This window comes from Trichosurus vulpecula, chromosome 1 (assembly GCF_011100635.1).
Source record: "Trichosurus vulpecula isolate mTriVul1 chromosome 1, mTriVul1.pri, whole genome shotgun sequence".
Lineage (NCBI taxonomy): Eukaryota > Metazoa > Chordata > Mammalia > Diprotodontia > Phalangeridae > Trichosurus > Trichosurus vulpecula.
The window spans coordinates 19995762-20019012 of NC_050573.1; the positions used below are offsets into that span (position 1 = coordinate 19995762).

The following is a 23251-nucleotide window of genomic DNA, read 5'->3' on the forward strand; positions in this document are numbered from 1 at the left end:
ATTAGTCACACCCGTCTCCCGAGCTAGACGTGGCACCTCTTAAAATAATGTATTGGGGGGAGTCATTTGCATAATCCTTCCTGGCGAAATATTGACAAATGTGACTTTCCCTTCAACTGTAACCAAGTAGTTCCTGGGAGGACCACAGTTGTGTGAAAGAAAAGATGAGCCTCGGGGACTTTGAAGCCTCCCTGTACATCCGCCCTGGGATCCTGGGGACTAGGACCGCCAACACAACCTTGGAGTTTTCTCCACTGACGGTCTTGCCTCGGCTCTCCCTCGCCATGCTCGGGGCAGAGCAAGTCCAGAGGTGGCAGCTACACAATTAGCCCAGTTGGAAGACATGGCTTTGCTTCTGTGGCTCAAGGTAGAAACCCAGGTGCTCTGAAATGTCAAAGTTGGAAATGATCCTACGGATCATCTAACTTGGCCCCCTCATCTTACAGAGAAGAAAACTGAGGTCCAGAGATGGGGACACAGACAGGGGCAGTGCCAGGAAGAGGAAAAAGGGTTCTCTCCACAGGTAGCCTCACTACTTCCATTGCCAGATACCTGGGGCTTACCTCTGCCCTTCCATTCTGTCCATTTCATGACTGGACCCGAGTCAGTTTTAGGCAGTCAAATAGCATTTATTAAGCACCTACTATGTGCGAAAACAGTCTCTATCCTCAAGGAGCTTCCAATCTAATAGGGGAGACAACATGAAAACAACTATATACAAAGAAGATAGAAGCAGGATCAAGATGGAGGTGGAGGAGTCTTAGAAAAAGGCACCAAGATTAAGAAGGACTGGGAGAAGCTTCTTGCAGAAGGAGGGACTTTGGTTGAGACTTAAAGGAAGCCAGGGAAGCCAAGAGACAGAGATGGGGAAGGAGAGTGTTCCAGGCATGGGGGATGGCCAGTGAAAATATGGAGACAGCCAAGCCATACCAGATCACAAACTGCATTATAAAGCAGAAATCATCAAAACTATCTGTTACTGTCTGAGACGTAGAGTGGTGGACCACTGGAATAGAGTAGGTACACAATACCGAGCAGTAAGTGACCATAGTAACCTAATGTTTGATAAACCCAAAGACCCCAGTTTTTGGAACAAGAACTCACTACTTGACAAAAACTGCTGGGAAAACTGGAAAACAGTATGGCAGAAACTAGGTATAGACCAACATCTTACACCATATACCAAGATAAGATCAAAATAGGTACATGATTTAAACATAAAGGATGATATCGTAAGCAAATTAGGAGAGCAAGGAATAGTTTACCTGTCAGATCTACACAGAAGGAAGAATTTATGAGCAAACAAGAGATAGAGAGCATTACAGGAAGTAAAATGGACAATTTTGATCATATTAAAAAGTTTTTGCACAAATAAAACCAATGCAGCCAAGGTTAGGAGGAAAGCAGAAAGGTGAGAAACAATTTTTATATCAAGTATCTCTGATAAAGGCCTTGTTTCTCAGATATATAGAGAACTAGGTGAAATTTGTAAGACTACAAATCATTCCTTAACTGATAAATTGTTAAAGGATATGTGTAGTAGGCAGTTTTAAGACAAAGAAATCAAAGCTATTTATGGTCATATAAAATATGCTCTAAATCACTATCAATTAGAGAAATGCAAATGAAAACAACTCTGAGGTACCTCCGCATACCCATCAGATTGTCTAATATGACAGAAAAGGAAAATAACAAATGTTGGAGGGGATGTAGGAAAATTGGGACACTAATGCCCTGTTGGTGGAGTTGTGAACTGATCCAACCATTCTGGAGAGCAATTTGGAACTATGGCCAAAGGGCTATAAAACTGTGATAAGTCCTGTGATCCAGAAATACCTACTAGGTATTGATTATATAAGACTAGTAGCTCTGTATCCCAAAGAGATCCAAAAAAGGCGGGGGGTGGGGAAGGAACTAATTATACAAAAAATATTTATAGCAGCTCTTTTTGTGGTGGCAAAGACTTGAAAATTGAGGGGATGCCCATCAATTGGGGAATAGCTGAAGAAGTTGTGGTACATGACTGTGAGGGAATAGTATTATGCTATAAGAAATGACAAGTAGGCTGATTTCAGAAAAATCTGGAAAGACTCACATGAACTGATACAAAGTGAAATGAGCAGAACCAAGAGAACATTGTACACAGTAACAGCAACATTGCATGATGATCAACTGTAAATGACTTAGCTCTTCTCGGCAATACAGCGACCCAAGACAATTCGAAAGGTCTCATGATGGAAAATGCTATCCACCTCCAAAGAAAGCACTGATGGAGTCTGAAGGTAGATCAAAGTATACTATTTTTCGCTGTCTTTATTTTCTCATGGTTTTTTGTATCTGTGTTTTCTTTCACAACATGACCAACATGGAAATATGTTTTGTTTGACTGCACATGTATAACTTATATCAAATTTCTTACCCTCTCAAGGAGGGAGGAAGTTACGAAGGGAGGGAGAAAATTCGAAAATCAAATTTTGTTAAATTAATGTTAAAAAATTGTCTTTACATGTAATTTGAAAAAAATAAAATATCATTTAAAAAAAAGAAAGAAAATGCTTGGAGTCAGGAGATGGCATCCAGTATGAGTAACAGCAAAGAGATCATGCTAATTTTCCTTTTCTCTGGACTCCTTAGACACTCAAAAAACCCGCCATTAGATGGCTAGCTCCTTTATGACAGGGACTGCATTCTGCCTCTTTTTCTGTCTCCAGTGCTCAGTACAGTGTCTGGCACATAGCAGGTGCTTAATAAATGTTTATTGACACATGGTCTGATTGAAAGTAGTGCCCTAAAATCCACATTATCTCAGATTGTTCTTTTCTTTGTAAGTCTTAATTCTTCAAGATTTGAGGAAGGCAGCAACTGCATCTTCTCCATCTGTCAGCTCTCTGACAATGTGCATACAGCACAGAGCTGGGCACACAGTAAGTGCTTAGCATGATGTCATAATTTGGCAGGTTCATTAATAGGAAAGGGAAAGAAGCATAGAGTAAGCATAAAAAAGATTCATGAACACTGGGCATCAGGAGTCCTCGGCTCCTAGCCAAGTGATCTTGGGCAAGTCACCTACTCCTCTAGGGGCATTCTGGGTTCTTCCTATGTAAAATGTAAAATTAGGGGGTCAGACTAGACAATCTCGAAGGCCCCTCCAAGACCTGCAGCTCTGACACTCCCTGTTCTAAGGCCCCTTAGAGCTCTGACACCCCCTCTTCTAAGGCCCCTCCAAACTCTGACATTTAATATAACATTGTAGAATGAATTCCAGACTCAACATCAGGAGCCCCTGGGTTCAAATCCTGCCTCTGATACATTTTCACTGTGTGGCTCTGGACTAGTAACTTATCCCCTCTGAGTCTCAATTTTCTTATCTGCCCAGTGGAGATAAATAGCAGCTGTCTTCCCTCCCATACAATATTGCTATATAGATCAAACACAGGATCTTAGAGCTAGAAAGACCTTCAGACCATCCAGTTCAACTTTTTATCTTACCAAGGAGACAGAGAGGGCAACATCCTCTTCCAAAGTTCTACAGGCAGGGGCAGGTAACAGGCCTGGGATCAGAACACTACCTCTGACTCCAGGTCCTGGGTTCTTTCCAATGACCCATACACAGCCTCCTCTTCAGGCTCGGCCCAAGTTTCCCCGACCTCCGTGTCTTCCTCCTCAAAGGTCTCCAGGCATTGCAATCAGTTTGGAGTTGAAATAACAAACCTGGGAAGGAATACATCTGCCCTCGTGTATAGACACTACCACAGGCCAGCTGCAAGGGGAACCATGGCTGGTCTACTCACAAAAACCATTAGGAATGAATAACAAGCCACATTCACATCGCACACAAACATCTACCAAGCACTTGACATAGATTATCTCGCCTGAGCCTTCCAACGTTCTGAGAAGACTGGCATCACTGGTGTCATGCTCCCTAGTTTATGAGAATGCAGAAACAGGCTTAGAGATGGTCAATGACCTGCCCAGATGTCCCACAGCCAGTAAGGGTCAGAGGTGGAGCCAGAACCCAGGTTCTCCTGACATCAGGGCCAGCCCTCTGCCCCAACACCAAGGGAAGGCCCCATGTCCTTGCCTTGGCCTGTCCAGAGACAGAGCAGGGATTATTAGTCTTCACATGCCCTCCCTGAGAGAAAGAAGTATCCCTCTCCATCTGCACCTTGCTTGAGCCTGAGAGAAAAGCAAAGACCCCCAAATTGGCTTTTTCATCTCAGAGCCAACACATACGGGCTGTGAAATCTTGCCAGGACAGGCTGCCAGGTGCAGACGGCACAAAGGAGAAACTGCGTCCTTCTCTCCAAGAATTCTCTCTCCCTTCCAACTGAACTAACTCAGGCCATTAACCCAAAGTCAAATGAAAGCATTGGATTAAGCAAGGGATGTGATGGAATTTAAAAAATAAATAAAGTTAATGAATTTAGGGCTAGGAATCAGAGGACTTGGATTCCAGTCCTTACTGGGGCCCCTTAGATCTTTACTCTGAGCCTAAAATGAAAAAAATGAGGACTTTACAGCCTGGATGGTCTCTTCTGGCCCTCCTAGCTCCAACCCTCTGATTTTATTTCACTGCTAATTACAGTACAGGATGATGTATTACCGAGCCTTCTTTCAGGCATAATTAAGACAGAGTCATAGGTCTTAAGTTGGAAGGGACCTTGCAAACAATCTTGTCCAACTCCTTCATTTTATAGATGAAGAAAATGAAGCCTAGAGAGATCAAATGACTTGTCCAAAGTCACAGAGATAGTCAATAGAAGAGCTAGAATTGGAACTCAGGTCTTCCAACTTTCAGTCCAATATCCTTTGTACCATATCACACATTGGCCAGGGAGTGATGATGGTCAACCACTAATGAATAACTCAGAAAGAAACCATGACAGACAATGGATATGAAATGGCAGTTTTCAGAAGAAGAAATCAAAGTTATCTATAGTCATATGAAAAAAAAATTCTCTAAATCATTTTTGGTTAGAGAAATGCAAATTAAAACAACTCTGAGGTACTTACTACCTCACACCTATCAGATTGGTTAATATGACAGAAAGGGAAAATGACAAATGTTGGAGGGAATGTGAGAAAATTGGGACACTATTGCATTGTTGGTGGAGTTGTTAACTGATCAAACCATTTTTAAAGAACAATTTGGAACTATGCCCAAAAGGCTGTAAAATTGGGCATATTCTTTGACCAAGCAATATCACTACTGGGTCTGTATCCAAAGAGATCAAAGGAAAAAGGACCTATAGGTACAAAAATATTCATAGCAGCTCTTTTTGTGATGGCAAAGACTTGGAAATTGAGGGGATGCTCATCAGTTGGGGAATGGCTTAATAAGTCATGGTATATGCTTGTGATGGAATATTATTGTACTATAAGAAATGATGAGCAGATAGGCTTCAGAAAAACCTTGAAAGACTTATGTGAACTGATGCTGAGTGAAGTGAGCAGAACCAGGAGAACATTGTAACCAGTAAGAGCAACACTGTGTGATGATCAACTGTAAATCACTTAAGTCTTCTCAGCACTATAATGATTTAAGTCTATTCCACAGGATTTATGATGAAAAATGCTCTCCACCTCCAGAGAAAGAACTAAAGGACTCTGAACACAGATCGAAGCATACCATTTTTCATGTTATCATTCTTGGGTGTTGTTTTGTTTTTGTAACATGGCTAACATGGAAATATACTTTGCATGATTTCACATGTACAACTGTTAACACATTTCTTGCCTTCACAATGGGTGGGGAAAGGGATGGAGGAAAAAAATACAGAACTCAATTTTAAAAAAATAAATGTTAAAAATAAATAATAAAATCTTAAAATGATGACAGAATTTTAGAGTTGTAAAGGACTCCAGCAGCTAATGAGTCCAACTCAAACTTGGAAAAGATTCCCGAAGGCGTCATTCCCCACAAACGGCCAATCAAATTTAGAAGTAAATACAACCAAAGGCCATTATAGAGACGTTCTTCACACTTCACGGGGCGCTGATGACCACAAAGTCCCAAATGGTCCAGAATGCTTATCTTTCTAGCCCAATGAATGGTATTTTCCATTTGGCTTTCACCTTTGTCTGGCTCCCCACTAAGTAACACAGTACTTCAATCAACTTCTACTTTTAATGCTGAGAACGAAGTGTGGTGTTAACATCTTTAACCAACAGGGAGAAATGAAAGTCTTTTTTATGACTTTGTTTCATGGGTTGCCAAGGATAGATAATCAATCACCACATGGTCGAGTCAATGGCTCAGAAAAAACATCTAGCCTAACTATCCACACAAGAAAAACCAAGAGGATGATAAACATCTACTAAACAAACCATGATATGCCCTTTGATGAACAACCTGTGGAGCTTATGTCATAGTACATATATCTTGGAAAACATGACAAAAAATAATAAATTGGACCCAGAAAAGATCAGGAGTTGAGAAGGTTAGTTTTCTGTTGGGAAATTGTATAATGCTTTAAATGATACCAAACTTCTCCCTGGAACAAGGTCCATCTTCTTAATACCAATATTCTACCAATGTTTCTGTAAGACTCCAAGTCATAGGGTATAGTGGCCTCTGAAGAATTAATAATGTGTATCACCCAAAGGGGGATGAAGAGGAAAATGGTTGGCAAGAGCAGCCTGCTACCCAGCAAGGAATTATGAAGGAGTGAAAGATGTTATTAAAGGCATTAGGTAACACACTGGATAGAGTGTTAAGTTTGCAATCAGGAAGACCTAAGTTCAAATCTATCCTCAGACATCAGCTAAGTGTCCTTGGATCAGTCATTTAACCTGTTTGCCTCAGTTTCCTTAATTGTAAAATGAGTAAAAGAATAACCTGTGCCTCCTAGGGTTGTTTTGAGGGTCAAATGAGATAAAGTTTGTGAAGTGCTTAGCACAGTGCCTGGCACATAGTGGAAGCTATAAAAAACCACTAGCTATTGGCTATTATTGTCATCAAAGCAATATATAAGTGAAAACAGAAAAGGTGGTCATGTGGTGAGAGTTGGGGGATAGCCAATGGATTACATATGTGTTCCAGTGGTCATCTCACAGGTGTCCAAAATAGAAAAACTGGAGGAGGCCCCAAGCAGGGTAGGTGAACTCCCTGTGGTGAACCAACAAGAAGACATGAACAAGAGGCATGGACAATGGGCAGCCATGGATGGGCTAGGATCTGCGATGAGATGATGTCTCTTTCTGACTCACTGGATTCTTTCCAATGTCTACCCACCGCTCATTCACATAGTAGGTGCTTGATAATTATATCTTGATTCATTGATCAAATTCCATTCCCGACCCCCTCATCAAATGAAGACTTGCCCAAGAATGAACAACAGACCCAGCAGGTCTCCAGAAGCATCCTGAGAGGGTGCAGCCCCCCTGGACTGAGTGCAGGAGCTCCCACAGGAGTCAATTCCTTATTCCCCGAAATGCTAACAACGTTCTAATCTGTGCATTAAGACATCCGTCTAGCACATGTCAAAAAGTCCCTTCATCTGGGGGAATGCTGGGAAGGCATTGGCATCCACTCCCAGTAAAGAAAGCAACAGACCAAACAGAACCCCAAGCCCTGATGAAGCGGAAGAAGAAGAAAAAGTCTCTTACCTGGCCACTCAAGCCTCTAAAAGACTCAGGGGGGGCCATGGAAGCACCCCGCACACCACTGGTGCTTAATAAATGCTTGTTGGATTGGATCGAGGCCAGGAAGAGGAATTACCTTTACAGGCTCCTGCTGCTCCAAGGTGATAAATAGCTGCCAACACCCGCCAAATGGCCCGCTGCTCACTCACAGAGATGCCCAGAGTCTCCATGGCCCCTTGGAGGTGAGAGAATGCCGCTGCAGCTTTCTGCTTCTCTTCGGGCTGGGAGGGACAGAAAGGGAAGAAGGATTTGGAAACACTGACAAGCATGGCACTTGGGAGGAGCCGGGCTAGTCCCTAAGGGGCTCCATCTCATGGAGGAGTTCCAGCTTCTCCCTTCCGCAATCCCTTCTCTGTTTCTGTTCTGTCCTGCCTCCTATCCCTCCCCGCCCTCCACCACTGCCCAGATAAATCACAATAATACACTACTTCAGCTATGCCACTGCTGTCCTCAAGAACCTCCAGTGGCTCCCTGTGGCCCTAGATCCTCCCGGCTCCATCCTTTGACTTTTTCTCCATCCTGGGAGTGCCTTCCTTACTCAAATCCCTCTAAGCAACCCTGATTTCCTTGGAAGCGGTGCGTTAGTACAGTGACATGAGTTTGAATCTGCCTCAGGCATTTACCAGTCATGTGACCCTGGACAAGTCGCCTGCCTCGATTTCCCTATTTGTAAAATGGAGATAATGATCGCCTACCTCCTGGTGTGGTTGTGAGGATCAAATAAGATAACATATCTAAGAATGTTTCTCAAACCTTAAAGCAGTATAGAAATGCCAAGCCAGTTACTGCAAGGCTCACCTTGTAAATGAAGCCTCCCCCTTCTGTTACCACTTCCCTTCAAAGTGATGTTGTATCAATTTGGTACACACACACATACACACACACACACACACACACACACACACACACACACACACACACACTTACTATCTCCCTGAAATAAATTGTAAGCTCCTTGAGGGCAGGGACAGGTTCATTTTTCTCTTTGCAGTGCCTATCAAAATGTTCAGCACACAGTAGGCACTTAATAAATGCATGTTGCTCCATTGAAAGAATTATTTTTTTAAAAGCTGCATGGCCCTACCATCGAAGGCCCCCCAAAGTGCGTCATCACTCCACTTTCCCAGCCTTCTCTTGGGCTGCTTCCACCCACATACCCTTGTCAGGTTCCAGGCAAGCCAAAGAACTGCTCTTTCCTCCCTCCTGCCTTCTCACATCTCTCAAGCCTTGCTCTTGGCACCAGCCATGCCTAGAATGCCCCCTCCTCCAGGAAGCCTTCCCTAACCTCCCCCTCCCACCATGAAAGTAATCTCACCTGCCTTATATGTTCCCAACACTGTGCTGGGAACTCTGGGTGCTCATGGCTCACTCCCACTCCTGCCAGGCTTATTTGTGTAGGCATGTCTTTACTAAGAAGTAAACACTTTAAAAACAGACTCAGTCTTCTGTCTGAGTAAGCCCAGAACCTAGAACAGGGCCCAGAAAATAGCATGCATTTAATAAATGTTGGCGGCACTGAATTATTGAACCAGGCCCTGGCCCAGACGATCCAAAAATAATTTCTATTTCACTGGGGAGTGTGCAAGGAGGTTTGCCCAGGTTAACCATCTCAATTTGGTTCCTATTAATATTAAAATCACCCGGAGATGGAAGAAATAGGACTGTGGGTGGAGAGGGGTTAGGTGGAGAGGGGGAAAGGGACACCCTGAAAGGGCCTGGAGTGGGACCCCAGCTATGCAGCCCACAAGCTGGGCCCCTCCCAGCTCTGCCATTCCCTGCTGTAAGGCCCCTCCCAGCCCTGACATCCCCTGCTCTAAGGCCCCTCCCAGCTCTGCCATTCCCTGCTCTAAGGCCCCTCCCAGCTCTGACATCCCCTGCTCTAAGGCCCCTCCCAGCTCTGCCATTCCCTGCTCTAAGGCCCCTCCCAGCTCTGACATCCCCTGCTCTAAGGCCCCTCCCAGCTCTGACATCCTCTGCTGTAAGGCCCCTCCCAGCCCTGACATCCCCTGCTCTAAGGCCCCTCCCAGCTCTGACATCCCCTGCTCTAAGGCCCCTCCCAGCTCTGACATCCCCTGCTCTAAGGCCCCTCCCAGCCCTGACATCCCCTGCTCTAAGGCCCCTCCCAGCTCTGACATCCCCTGCTCTAAGGCCCCTCCCAGCCCTGACATCCCCTGCTCTAAGGCCCCTCCCAGCTCTGACATCCCCTGCTCTAAGGCCCCTCCCAGCTCTGACATCCCCTGCTCTAAGGCCCCTCCCAGCCCTGACATCCCCTGCTCTAAGGCCCCTCCCAGCTCTGACATCCCCTGCTCTAAGGCCCCTCCCAGCCCTGACATCCCCTGCTCTAAGGCCCCTCCCAGCTCTGACATCCTCTGCTGTAAGGCCCCTCCCAGCTCTAATGTTACCTGTTCTAAGGCCCCTCCCAGCCCTGACATCCCCTGTTTTAAGGTTCCATCCTGCTCCAATGACCTGTGAGTTTACTGGGAGGAACTGAATTCATTCCCCTTCCTTATGCCTCTCTCTGAGCCCTGGGCTGAGTGAGGGTAGCTGGATTCTCAGCCTTTGGGGCTGCATTGCCATCCCTCTCCCTCACTAGTGACATGATGTGACCCTTGGCTCAGACCTTCTCTGTGACTAGACACCAAGGTTGGACAGCAGCAAGTCTCCCAACAGATGAGAGCAGGCTGGTCCAAGGCAATAGAGGCAGGGCCAGTGGAGCAGGCAAGTCCTGGCCACTCCAGGGATTGTTGGGCAGCCAGGGTACCAGTCCTCCTTGTAGGCAGCTTTTTCCAGCCAATGAGAGGCCCGCAGGGACCATCAGCCAACCAGCAAAAGAAAGATCAAACAGTCCTGCGACACTGACTGATTCACTGTGGAAGCATTGCAATTAATAGCCAAGGCCTGTGCCGATGATCTATCATTTTCCTGGGACACCTGGGGAACACAAAAACCCCTAGCAACCACGAGCTCAGCCTGGCAACCCCCGCTCCCCCATGCTTGGAGGGGGGGCACTGAGAAGCCTGCTTCCTGCCAACCTCCTCTTGGTTATTTATGAGATTTGGAAACACAGTAGAAAGGACACCACAAGGACAGAGAGAGGTAACAGGAGACTGCTTACAGCCCCCATTGTCAGCCGTGAGCATCACACTAAAAATGATGGGCAGACTCTATCCTCAGCCACCTTCCTTCCTTATGACTTTGTAAATAAGAAAAATAAAGAAAACTCAAGCAGGCCCCCATTTGCTTCTTCTCCTTCCTTGAGGAGCGGGGAGAGAGTTAAGGGTTGTCGGTGTTCAAGCGTTTTAGTTGGGTCTAACTCTTCATAACCCCTTTTGGGGTTTTCTGGGCAGAGATGCTGGAGTTATTTGCCATTTTCTTCTCCAGCGCATTCTACAGAAGAGGAAACTGAGGCAAACAGGGTGAAGCGACTTGCCCAGGGTCACACAGCTAATAAGTGTCTTAGGTTGGATTTGAATTCAGATCTTCCTGACTCCAGGCCTGGTGCTCTATGCACTATGGCACCACCTAGCTGCCCTGGAGTCAGTGGACCTGAGTTCCAATCCTTCATCACCACCTAGTACCCATTTGACCTTGGATAAATCACTTTATTTCCTCCTTTTCACAATGTGTTAAATGATTTCTAAGGCCCCTTTAACAGCTGAGATCCTAGGAAATAGTATAGTGGACAGGTCATTGGATATGGAGAGTCCCTGGGTTCAAATCCTGTCTCTGTCATTTGCTGTCCATCTGACCTGCTGTTAACCTCTCTGGAGATGGCTTCATTTTCATTTTCTCCTCTGGACAAGCGGAGGGTCTGACTAGAAGACCTTTGTGCCATAGTCCCCCTCAGCCCTAAACCTATGAACCTACGTTCTTGACTTTGGAGTTTCTGAGTTTCTGAAAAAGACCCCCTCTGAAATTAACTAGGATGCTTTGCGGATATCTAAAATTCATTGAACTCCAAAATGTTTCAGTTCGCCTTTCTTGAGGAATTGCCATCCCCCTCTTTCCCCCAACCCCCAAGGCACGATGGTAAAGTTTTGTGAGTAGCAACAGGATGCTCAAGGTCAGCCCCCCACTCCAGGTGGCTTGTAGAAGGCTCATTTGGGGTCCCAAGACCACAGGTGGTTAGAGACCTTACTTGTGTACTTTCATGCCTAGTAGAATGGCCCAGAATCAGGATGAACTGAGTTCAGATTTGACCTCAGACACTCACTAGCTGTGCGAGCACTTAACCTTTACCTGCCTCAGCTTCCTCGTCTGTAAAATGAAAGCAATAATTATGGTCTTACCCGCCCTACAAGGTTGTCGTGAGGAAAACCTTTTGTAAATCTTAAAGTACTGGAAAAAAACATGAGTTATGAATATATGTGCTATAGAAATATGCTCTAAAGTTTTCTGGGGATTTTATAGGATTATAGATTCAGCACCATAAGGAATATTAAAGGCAATCAGTCTATTTTACAGAGAAGGAAACTGAGTAAAAGAAAGGGGAAGTGATTTGATCTAGGTCACACAAAGAGGAAGGAACAAAGACAGGATCTGAATTCAGATCTCATTCCAAAACCAGGAATTTGTCCACTTTATCATTTCATAGGAACATAAGATGTCGAGGGGATCTGACAGATCAGCTCCTCCAGAGGGGCCTGTGTTGTGGCCCCCCTTTGGCGGTGTCTGGGGAAGCCCATAGACCCCTTCTCAGAATCATGTAAGGAAATGCTAAATTTTCAGTTAGCTATCACTTCGGCATCCCAATTCACGGACCCCCTTAAAGCTAAGGTTAAAGTAACTCTGCTGACCCTAAATCAGGAGTCCTTGACCAAATTCAATCCCTTTGTTTCATAGATGTGGTGACTGAGCAGGAAAATGACTTCGCTATGGTCTAGGAAGGAGGCGGCAGTGTTAAGATTCGAATGCAGATCTGTGATTGCAATCTTCTCAGCTGCACACCTATGAATCTCTACCTAAATGTCCACTGGGGTCCCCCTCAGCCCTAAATCTATGAACCTATGGAGTCCCCAAGAAAAAGATGCCTATTCCCTACTGAAATCAACCAAGATGCTTTGTGGACATTTAAAATCCATCAAACTTCAGAATGTCTGGGTTGGTGCTTGCTGGGAAATTGTCACCTCTCCAGTTTCCCCCACCCCAGGCCCCAAAGGCAAAAAAAGCTAAAATTGTAAAGGATTGTGAGCATGAACTTTGAAATGATAGAGAATTTTAGAGCTAGAGGGGACTGAGGTAAGCATTTAGTCCAAAACGCTCTTTTTGTTTGCTGAAAAGGAAACTGAGACCCAGGAGAGGGCAACTTGCTTGGCCAAGGCTCCGGCTGAGATTAGACACCAAGTTTTTTCTACTCCAAGGTTTGTGATCTTTTCATCACTACCCTGTTTTCTCCTATGGTCATCCCTTCTCAGAGGCGGATCAAGAGCTAGCTAGCAGAACATTCTGGCTCACCCCAGTGTACCTAAACATGGAGGCTTCTGACAGTCCCTCTGGTTGGTATGTACACCTTCATGATCACATACCCAAGAGCTCGGGTCAGCTCCCTGGAGCAACAAAGGTGAGCTGGGTTCAAAGGCAAATGACTCCAATCTGATTATCCACTCAGGACAAAGCACAGGCTCCTCTCTCCAGTCTTCCCAAGTGGGGTCCAGGGAGTCAATCTCTTCTTATCCTGAGACACCTCTGAGCAACCGCAGACAGCCAGGACCTGAGCAATCAGAAACTCTTCAAATCGATTTCCCCAGTGCCTTTACATCCACTATCTTATTGGAGCCTCAATCAATCAGTGAGCATTTATTAAGTACCTACTAGATACCACATACTGGGCTAGATACTGAAGATATAAGGAAAAAGGCCCTGCCATTGAGGAGTTTACATTCTATCAAGTGAGACAAACATATACAGAGATAATTATATATAAAATAGATGCAACGTAATGGAAGGGGTCACTAGCCATTAAAAAGATGAAGAAACTGACACACAGAGTGGATGAATCAGGGTCATACAACTAGTAGGTGTCAGAGGTGAGGTTTGAAACCAGGACTTCCTAAATTATTATCTAAATTATTATCCATTATGCACACTACCTCTGAGGTGGTGGATGGTTACACTGAATACTTTCCACTAAGTCCTCCTCTCATGTCTCATTACAACACTAGTTTCTAGAGGGTTCTGCCTTCAGGGATTGATTAGGCTCTGCCAGGTTCTCTCACCCCAGCAGGACCCTGGCCAGCTCTTACAGTTTACCTGCCTTAGCCTGAAGCTGAAAAGCATCTCTCAGCCTCCCTTTCCTTCCTGCAGCCTCCCATCAGACACTCAAAAGACCACACTCCCCAGGGTGTGAAGAGGTCCCCAAACAATGACCCAGTCCCCAAACTGGGCAAACCAACTAGAGCTGGCCATCTGTATTCCTGTTCTCCCTACAGCCTGGGTGACCTTGGCCAGGTTGGAAAGCTCAACCCAAAACAATAGGACACTCCAGCTTTGTCTCTTCACAGATGGAGCAGTTTGGTATCTCATGAAGGTGTCAGACGCCTCATCTTCTGGGAGGGAAATGCTTATTATTTCTTTGATTCATTTTCGAAAAGAGAAAAACGGTGCCTGGGCTGATTTAAATGAGAGAGAGAGAGAGAGAGAGAGAGAGAGAGAGAGAGAGAGAGGGAGGAAGTCTGTTTCTCCCTCAATGGCTCCTCATTTGTGAAGTGACCTTAAACGAGTCCATTTCCTCTGGGCAGCTGGGGCCATGCAGCCCCCACCTTCTCCAGGTTGCCCAGGAAGATCAATTGCTTTCAGTCCAAATAGACACCACACACCATTGTAAGAAAAAGAGTGAAGGAGAGGAAGGCAGGATGCACCCAATCTCTGTCTTCTCAGAGCTCAGGCCGATCTCCAAGTATTTGCTGAGCCAGGTAGTGTGCACCCAGTCCTGGGCAAGATGCTGTGGGGGATACAGACAAGTCTAAGGATGGTCCCTGCCCAGCCTGTGTTTGCCAGCTCACCTGGGGACAGACCAAGCAAATTTAAAGCCCCAGTAAGATGGTATATAAAACAGTGCTAGATTCGACCAATCAACCAGCATATATTAAGTGTCTACTATGTACCACATTCTGTACTGGGTTCAGGATGCAAAGTCAAAAGTGAGTCATGGTGTAGTGGGGAAAGGATCTGGGTTAGAATCCTAGCTCATCTACTTACTACCTAGGTGACCTTAGACAAATTGCTCGACCCCTGGCAGCCTCTGATTCCTTGTCTGTCCTAATCCAGCCCCTTCCTAGTTTTCCAGGTTTCTCACACTTCATTCCCCTTGAGAGCAGGGGGGCTTGGGATCTCCTGTTTTGAGCAAGGTGCCTGGTACATGATAGGTGCTTAATAAATGCTCATTGAACTAAAATAACACACGATTGGACCTTAATAAGTGCTCATTGAATTAAAATAGCATATGGCAGGTGCTTAATAAATGTTCACTGAATTAAAATGTTTTAAAATGGTGATGTGAATCCATCCTGATCTTTGGGGTAGGTCAACCTCCTAGAGAATACAACAATCCCAGAAGGCATTGGGGTGGCCAGGATGGGAGCAACAGGGGCCTGAACTTCTGGACACTACCTCTGATGCACAGCCTGCCCAGACAGATCCACAGCCTAGTGGGGTTGCCTCATCCCCTTCCCAGAGGGTCTGGACAGGAGAGATTTCAATCTAGAATCAGAAGAGCAGAGAATTTCAAGCTGAAAGACACCTTGGAAGTCAGCTGGTCCCAGAAGCACAGACATCTCTGAGCTGGAAGGAGCCTTCTGAGACCCAGACCCAATCAAGAATCCTCTCTACCATCTCCCTGACAAGTGGTCATCCAACCCCCACTTGAAGACCTCCAGTCATGGGAAACTCCCTCCCTCCTGGAGGCTCCTGGTCCTGAAGGCTCAGACACCTTCATTTGTCTCTCTTCTACCCTTTGTTCCTAGTTCAGACTTTTGTCCCAAACCCCTCCTTTTTGACAGATATGGAAAATAAATCCAGGAAAAAGTTAAAGGATTGCTCCAAAGTCACACAGGGCAGCAGAGGCAGCAGCCGAGTCCAGATTAGAACCCAGGTCTTCCAACCCGAGGTCTGGCCCACATTGCAATGCATCGCCCCCAGGAAACTAAAGCCACAGAGACTTTAATTAAGTTGCTCAAACCAAAGCCCCCCAACTCCAAATTCAGCATCCTTTCCATGACCTCCAGGGTGCTCACACTCTCCAAATTTCCCTCTTACCCGGCAGACCCATGACCCCTCAGAGTCTCCCAGTTTCCTCTCTCCCTGACTCCACTCCATACCACATATGACCACACCAGGAGCCTCTGGGCATTTCACCCCACTCCTCCCATCCCTCTCCCCCATTACTGGGGCCTCACTCAGCCCTTGGATCGGGAGGCCTAGCCCATTGCTCCGGAGTTGATAACTGAGTATAAAAAAAAATAAATTTGCCTGAGTCTAAAACCTGAAATACAACAGCCAGAAGCAAAATGTGGTCGGGTGGGAGGTGAGTTCTTTAGGCTTCTCTCACCCCTTTCCCCCCACTCCTCTCAATCTGTCTTGGTTTAAGAAAAATAAATTATTGACAAGAAGAGAATAATATGAAGGTTTTGTGATTTTAAATGGCTGCTGGGGCCTCAGCAGCTTGGAAATAACTTCCATTTAAAAGCTGTTATGTCGGAGGCAGCAAGGCCCTAATGTGAGTATTAAGAGAAATAAATAACAAGAGACAGGTCAACCCAAAGGAGGATGTGGGCCTAACCTGGGAACCAGGCTCTGCTGGCTTTTCTTCAGGTGGATCCCAGATGGGTGAGGTTGTAGGATCAGACTCTGTGTGCCCCCCACCCATATACCCCACCCCCAGCTCTCTCCAGACTCCCGCTCCCCAGTTCTAGAAGGTCTGTCAATGAGCCTGGGCTTACGGCTCCTGGAGGATTTGAGGCCCACCAGGTTTGTAATGTGTCTCCAAATTGGTTGCACTCCAAGGAGCTGCTAATCCCTGGATTGGAGGTCCCCTGCTGATTGGGATGGCATCAGTGCCTTGTTGTGACCCTCAGGGGACTCCTCACCAGCCGGGACTGTTCAGAGACTCCACTATCCCATAGGTTTTCACTCTGGGAATCCCAAAGGATCTGGTCCACTTGGCCTTTGAGATTCAGCCAATGGGTCAGGGCATGGGTCAGCGACAGAAAGCACCACACCACCCACAGGAATCCCTTGGTAACAGCTAGCTAGCATTTCCATAATGCTTTAAGATTCACAAAGCATTCTAAAAATATCATCTCATTGTTAGCCTCACCACAACGCTGGAAGACTTGCTGTTATAATACTCATTTTCCAGGTAAGAAAAATGGAGGCAGACAGAGGTTAAGTGACTTGCCCAAGAACACACAGCTAGGAAGTATCCGAAGCTGAATTTGAACCCAGATCTTCCTGACTCCAGGCAGTGAGGTGGCATAGTGGATAGCATGCTGGGCCTACAGTCAGGCAGACCTGAGTTCAAATTTGATCTCAGGCACTTACTAACTCTGTGATCCTTGGCAAGGCACTTTGCTGCTGTTGCCTCAGTTTCCTGATCTGTAAAAAGGGAAAAATAAAAGCATCTACATTCTAGGGTTATTGTGAAAATCAGATAACATAAGTAAAATGCTTGGAAAACCTCAAAGTCCAGTAGAAATGTTGTAATAACCAGGAAATACTTCCGTAGTCTTCTCTCTTCCCATGCAAATCTGAGTCACCCTCAATGGTCAATCGCAAGTCCTCTGTACCTGACTTCTCCTACCTACACTGAACTCCCTTACTGGGGATTGCATGCAGCCTCTGCATGGAACAATCTAGAATTTGATCCATGTGCTGGCGCATGCTGGTGTCATGGAAAGGACACTGAGACACTGGTTTCTGGTCCAAGTTCTGCTGCCCCCTGACCAGCTGGGTGACCTTGAGGATGTCAGATGCCCTCTCTGGGCTTCAGATTCTTTACTCACAGGATGCCAGAATCTCAGAGCTGGAAGGCACCTACCTCCTGACGTCATTCATACCTCAATTTGCCTTTCTGACATTTCTTCTCATTGTTATTTCAACCCTCTGGAGTCAAATAAAATGAGTCTAATGTTTATTCTTCATTCTGTGGGTAGAACACTGGATTTGATCTCATCTGAGCCTCCCAATCCCATAAAGTGAGTACCACAGGTATCATCATGCCTGTTTTAGAGATGAAGAAGCCAGGTGCTTGCTTCTGGCCAAATAGCAAAGCCTTCATTCTTCTTTTTTTCAAAAACAGCAGGAAGAGTAAATAATATCCCTCTGGATGACACAAATGAGTCCACATGTCAGAACAGGTTAAGTAAAGCGCAAAACTCCTATCCTGAGATTGGAAGCACGAGCTTTACTGCTTTTAAAAAGGTAGGATTGTGGCTGCTCACACAGGGAGCCCTACCCACCAAGGGAAGTTGTACAAAATGGGGGTAGGGTGGGAGTAGGGCCCTCCACAGGGTAGCAGGAGGAAGGAACATGGGGGAAGGATAAACTTTAGAGCAGGAAGGAGACTAGGGATTCAGCAAGCCACCTGTCCTTCAGGAAGGAGGCCCAACTCCAGTGTCCCTGAAAGATAACCATCAAGGCCCTGGAACGGGGAACTCACTACAACCCAGGGCACCCTGATTTCTGCTTTGTGCAAGGCCCAAATCTGTCTTTTGGTAATTTCCACCCATTCTACCTTTTGAACCAACATAGAATAAGATTATGCTTTCATGCACATGACAGCCTTTTAAAAAATTTAAAGAAATTTAAAGCCTTTGCTAGGCTTTCAAGTATCTTACATTGGCCAGGGTTTCCAGATCCAGAATTATAGGATCTCTGGGTCAGAAGAAACTTGGAGGCATTGAGTCCAAGATGCCATATTGTAACATGAATCAATTCTTCAACACGCCTGAGAAATAGTCTTCTAGTCTCTGCTTTAAGAATTCCAGGGATGGGAAACCTGCTGCCTCCCAAGGCAGCTCATCCCACCATGGAACATCTGCCCTCATTCAGAGGTGACACTCAGCTGGAATATGCCTCTTGGGCAGTCCTGCCTCTTGTTACTAACTCTGTCTTCTAGGTCCACCCAAAGCAAGCCTATTCCATACTCTTTTATATAACAGGCCTTCAGATCCTAGGAAAGAGATATTATCTCCCCTTATGTCTTCTCTTCTCCAGCTAAATATCCCCAGTTCCTTCCCCTGATTCTCACAGGACAATCTCAGAGGTGACATGGCCAAGTAGCAAGAGTACTAGAGTGAGATAACCCGGGTTCAAATCCTGCCTCTGACACTTACTACCTGGGTAACCCTAAACAAGGCTCTTAATCTCTCTTGGCCTCCATTCCTCCAGACCATCTCTTGCCTTGGGTTCTGGATACTGCGCTTGCCTTAATGTACCCTAAGAGCCCTCCCCTAAGACTCCAGAGACCTCTAAGATGTGGTTAAAATACAGTGCCACTTTTTACCTTTCTCAAAAAAATCATACATCGATAACTATATTTTTGACTTCTTTCTTGATTTCCCAGCCTGTCCATTTTGATTTACCAAAGATGTTGGACCATGGACCTGGGCCACCTCGTGGTAAAGACAGTGTGAGAGCCTTACGACTGTAAAGGAAATGGTCCCATACTGTTACATCTCTTATCTACACATGACTAAGTGGTAATTACGTGGATTATTATCCTGTATGGTTCCTGTATGCCTGTCAAGGAATTGGAGACAAGAGCTGGTGCTGCCAGAAGGGCTCAAAGAGGTCGGCCAGTTCAACCAGGTAACACAAGGCAGGGAAGGAAAGTGGATAAAATCAGCCCCAGCTTTCTTGTGGCACCTCCTTCCAGAACTGCCACCTCCCCCCACCCTGGATGTCAGGAAGGTTATCTTTGGGAGGGACCCAAAACTTCATTCCTCCATGAACCCAGAAGCCTCCAGGAATATTGCTCTAGGCCACACCAGACTCTAGGACACCAGCGGGTGCTCAGGGCCAATCACAGCATCAGCACACAAAATTGGGTATGAGAGAAATGGAGAAATATGGCATGGTCCTTGGTGAGCGCTTTCAAACCTAGCCCTGAGCCATGGTCACTCTTAAAAGAAGCACACAGGCCCAGACACTGAGAATGATTAATGGAAGGAGGACCGGCCAACCCCCCCAGCTCCGCCCCCCAGCAGGTCCCCCGGGGATCCTCTGCTCTTGGCAGCTAATTCATCTCAGTTTGATGAATAGCTCTATAATGAAGATAAAATATGAGATGTTATCCATAGCTGGCGTGCCCATATCAGGCCCTCATCCGTCATTTCTGGCTGTACATGTGGGTCCCTGGGCAGGCCAGCAGAAGGCAACTTTGTCCTAACCCACACAACCCCCTGGCAAGAACAAAGGACAGATGAGGAAACAGACCCCCCTCAAAAGCTCACCAAAGCACAGCCTAGAGCCAGGCAGGCTCCAGAGACCTCAGAGGTCAACTCCACTGGCCTCTGCTGGAAACCCAATCCCTAAAGAGGCAGATGGTCCCTCAGTGTCTGCAAGGCTCTCTTTAGAGGTGCAAAGCTGTACCGCCTTCATGAGCTGATCACTCTAGCCCACATGGATCTCCTACACACACCACGATGACCTCCTAAAGCATGGCACACTGGAGTGGAAGGCACACAGGAATCAGGAGTCAGAAGGCCTGGATTCTAATCCTGATCCCAACCCGTACCAGTTAGGTGACCTTAGCCAAGTCTTCTGACATCTTTCAGCCTTGGTTTTCTCCCCGGTAAAATTTGCTCCTATTTACTCTTCTCCAGATAGGTTCCCCTATTCTGAGGTAAGTGCTTTGTAAACCATAAAGTCCTATAGGGAAGATGAGCCATTATTCTCCATACTGCTCAGTAAGCATATACACACATGGACATATATATATATATATATATATATATACATAATATATACACATATTTATTCCATTGTTAGATGTGCTTTATGTATGTTCATGCAGTCAATAAATATCCCATAAACATCTACCATATATAAGTCACTCTGTTTAGATCAGGGGTTCTTAACCTGTGGTCAATGACCTTTTTTAAGTAACTGTTCTTCAATATAATTGATTCCTTTATACTCCTATGAATTTTATTTCATGCATTTACCAGGCTGCTAAAGGGTTCCACAACACAAAGAGGGTTAAGAACCTCTGACTTAGGGGCAGCTAGGTGGATAACAGTAGATAGAGCACCAGCCCTGGAATCAGGAGGACCTGAGTTCAAATTCAGCCTCAAACACTTACTAGCTTTATGACCCTGGGCAAGGCACTTAACCCTGACTGCCAAAAAAAAAAAAAAACAACCCATAAAAACTGATTTAAATGCTAGAGATACAAAGGCAACCATAATAGAAGCCCCATCCTCAAGGATCTTACATTCTCCTTGGGCAAAGGGGCAGGTACACAGGGAAGTATGATACAAAGTTGAATGTGACAGGGCAAAGCAGAGAACCAAAAGGCTCTTGGAAAAACTGAGAAGGAAGATAATACCATCTGCTGAGAGGCACAGGGTGCATCCCTTGGGTTGCATCACAAACGAGGCAAAAAATGACCTGATTGTTGGAGGAAGAGGAAGAAAGGAACAAAGCTTTGTAGATTCTCTGTGTCCCCCACAACACCTCATATACAATAGGTGCTCAATAAATGTAGATCGATTGTGTGTTCCTAATTTAAATTACACCAGTGCAGGACATGCCAATGAGCAAGTGAACTTGGCCATGAGTAAGAGCTGCTCAAATTTCCAGGCAGGTTTTTGCATCACCTACAGAGAGTCCTGGGGGACTGAAGATGTCCAAGTAATCGGGCCACCTACGATACCCTCCTTCTTTTAAGGTCCTGCCCAAATCCCACTCCTCTATGAAATCTACCTTGACTATTCCAGCCAATAACACTGACCTCTCTGCTACCAAGTAGGAACAGCCCTCCTCAATTAATTGGAGGCAGCCCCGTGTAGTGGAAAGAGTCCGGGGTCTACCATCAAAAGACCCGAGTTCACATCCCAATTGCTATTTGTGAGCTGTGTGACCTTGGGCAAGTCATCTTCCCTCTCTGGGCCTCAGCGTCCTCCTCTGTCAAATAAGGTATTTGGACTCTTCAAATACCCCTTCACCTCTAATGTTTTGTGATCCCATGACTCCAGCCTGAAGGGAGCCTCTGATCTTTGGTGTTTATTTCAGTCTTTCCTCCCTAGAAGTCACCTCCCTACCCTCACCCCCAAGGCACTGACACACAGCAAGCTTTACAAATGGTATCTTCTCTCATACTCACAACAAACCTGTGGATGTGCATTGTGGGCATTACCAGCGCCATTTTAGAGAATAGCTGCTCTGGTGCTGGACAGAACCTCAGAGGCCAGCTAGTCCAACTCCTTCATTTTACAGAGGAAAACACTGAGAAATGCAAAGCTTAAATGATCTGCCCACAGTCACTCAAGGAGTAAACACCTCAGCAAGACTTGAACGCAAGTCCTCTGACTAGTGTTCTTGTGTTTGTCCTTGGTTCTCTAAGAGGACCATGACATCAGGGAAATGATGCCATGACCTGCAGTTGACTTTGATTTGAGTGAAGGAGGGCTGGGCAAGGTCACCAGCCTCACTTTCTCCTCCAGAGCCATCTGGGTCCAGTGGCCAGATAGCGATCTTTCTTCTGTACCAACCCTAGTGCCACATACCATGCAGTGCCCCGGGGCCCCTTACACCAAAGTCTCTGGTTCTGGCTCAAGAGGACCCTGATTCCTCCTGGGGCAGCCTAAACACAAGTGAAGGGACAGGCTTTTTCTGTATCTCTGAGAGAAACTGGTAGCCCAAGAAGTGGGCAAATACAAAGTCAATGTAAGGAAAAACGCGCTATCGACAACAACCATACCAAAGTGGGAAGCTCTGGGCATCTGCCAATTGCTGAGGTTCCGAGTTTCTGATTTGGTGACTTGCCCAGGGTCACCCAGACTTTTTGATTCTAATTCTATGCAGTTTAATACAACAAGTATTTATTAAGAGCCAGGTGTTGTGCCTGGTGTTTGGGATACAAGAACAAAAATGAAGCCATCTTTGCCCTCCAGCAGCCTCCATTCTCCTGGTAGGAATCCAGTGTTCTTCCCCCACCCCAGCACCATGCTGTGTGCTTTTCCATCCTCCACCTCGCCCCCCCACACACACACACACATTCAGTTCCAAGCAGAAAACAGGGCGCCTAACAAACACGTATTGACTTTCATGAGATTCCAAGCCTGCCACAGACTTCCTACTCAACCCATCTGCCAAAGCCAAGGGAAGGCTGAGGAAGAGTAAGCACACACATCCCCTTGCCTTCCTACCCAACCCTCCCCTCTTCATATCCCCCACCCCTCCTAGAGAAAGGAGACATCTGGCTGGTCTCTCCTTACCTTGGCCCACACGCCCATGCCAAAGGAGTGACTGTCCACCATCTGGTGCAAGTATAGCTCTGTCCTGAAAGTGTGGATGGAAGACAAGAGATGTGATTTCACAGCCTCCAGAACAGGTTTGTTCTTGAGACGAGGCTTTCTGTCCAAACACCATGCTGACTATCTCTGCC

The 23251-nt window shown here is 46.0% G+C and overlaps 1 protein-coding gene across 1 annotated transcript in view; it reads right to left on the bottom strand.

The window, feature by feature from the left end:
• MYO18B (myosin XVIIIB) overlaps positions 1 to 23251 on the bottom strand; it is a 361792-nt gene that overhangs the window by 297204 nt on the left and 41337 nt on the right. The window contains exons 11-12 of the mRNA XM_036737706.1: positions 23082 to 23145; positions 7721 to 7865 (exon numbers count right to left, since the gene is read on the bottom strand). Coding sequence (XP_036593601.1) covers positions 7721 to 7865; positions 23082 to 23145 — 209 coding nt within the window. The remainder of the gene's footprint in view (positions 1 to 7720; positions 7866 to 23081; positions 23146 to 23251) is intronic.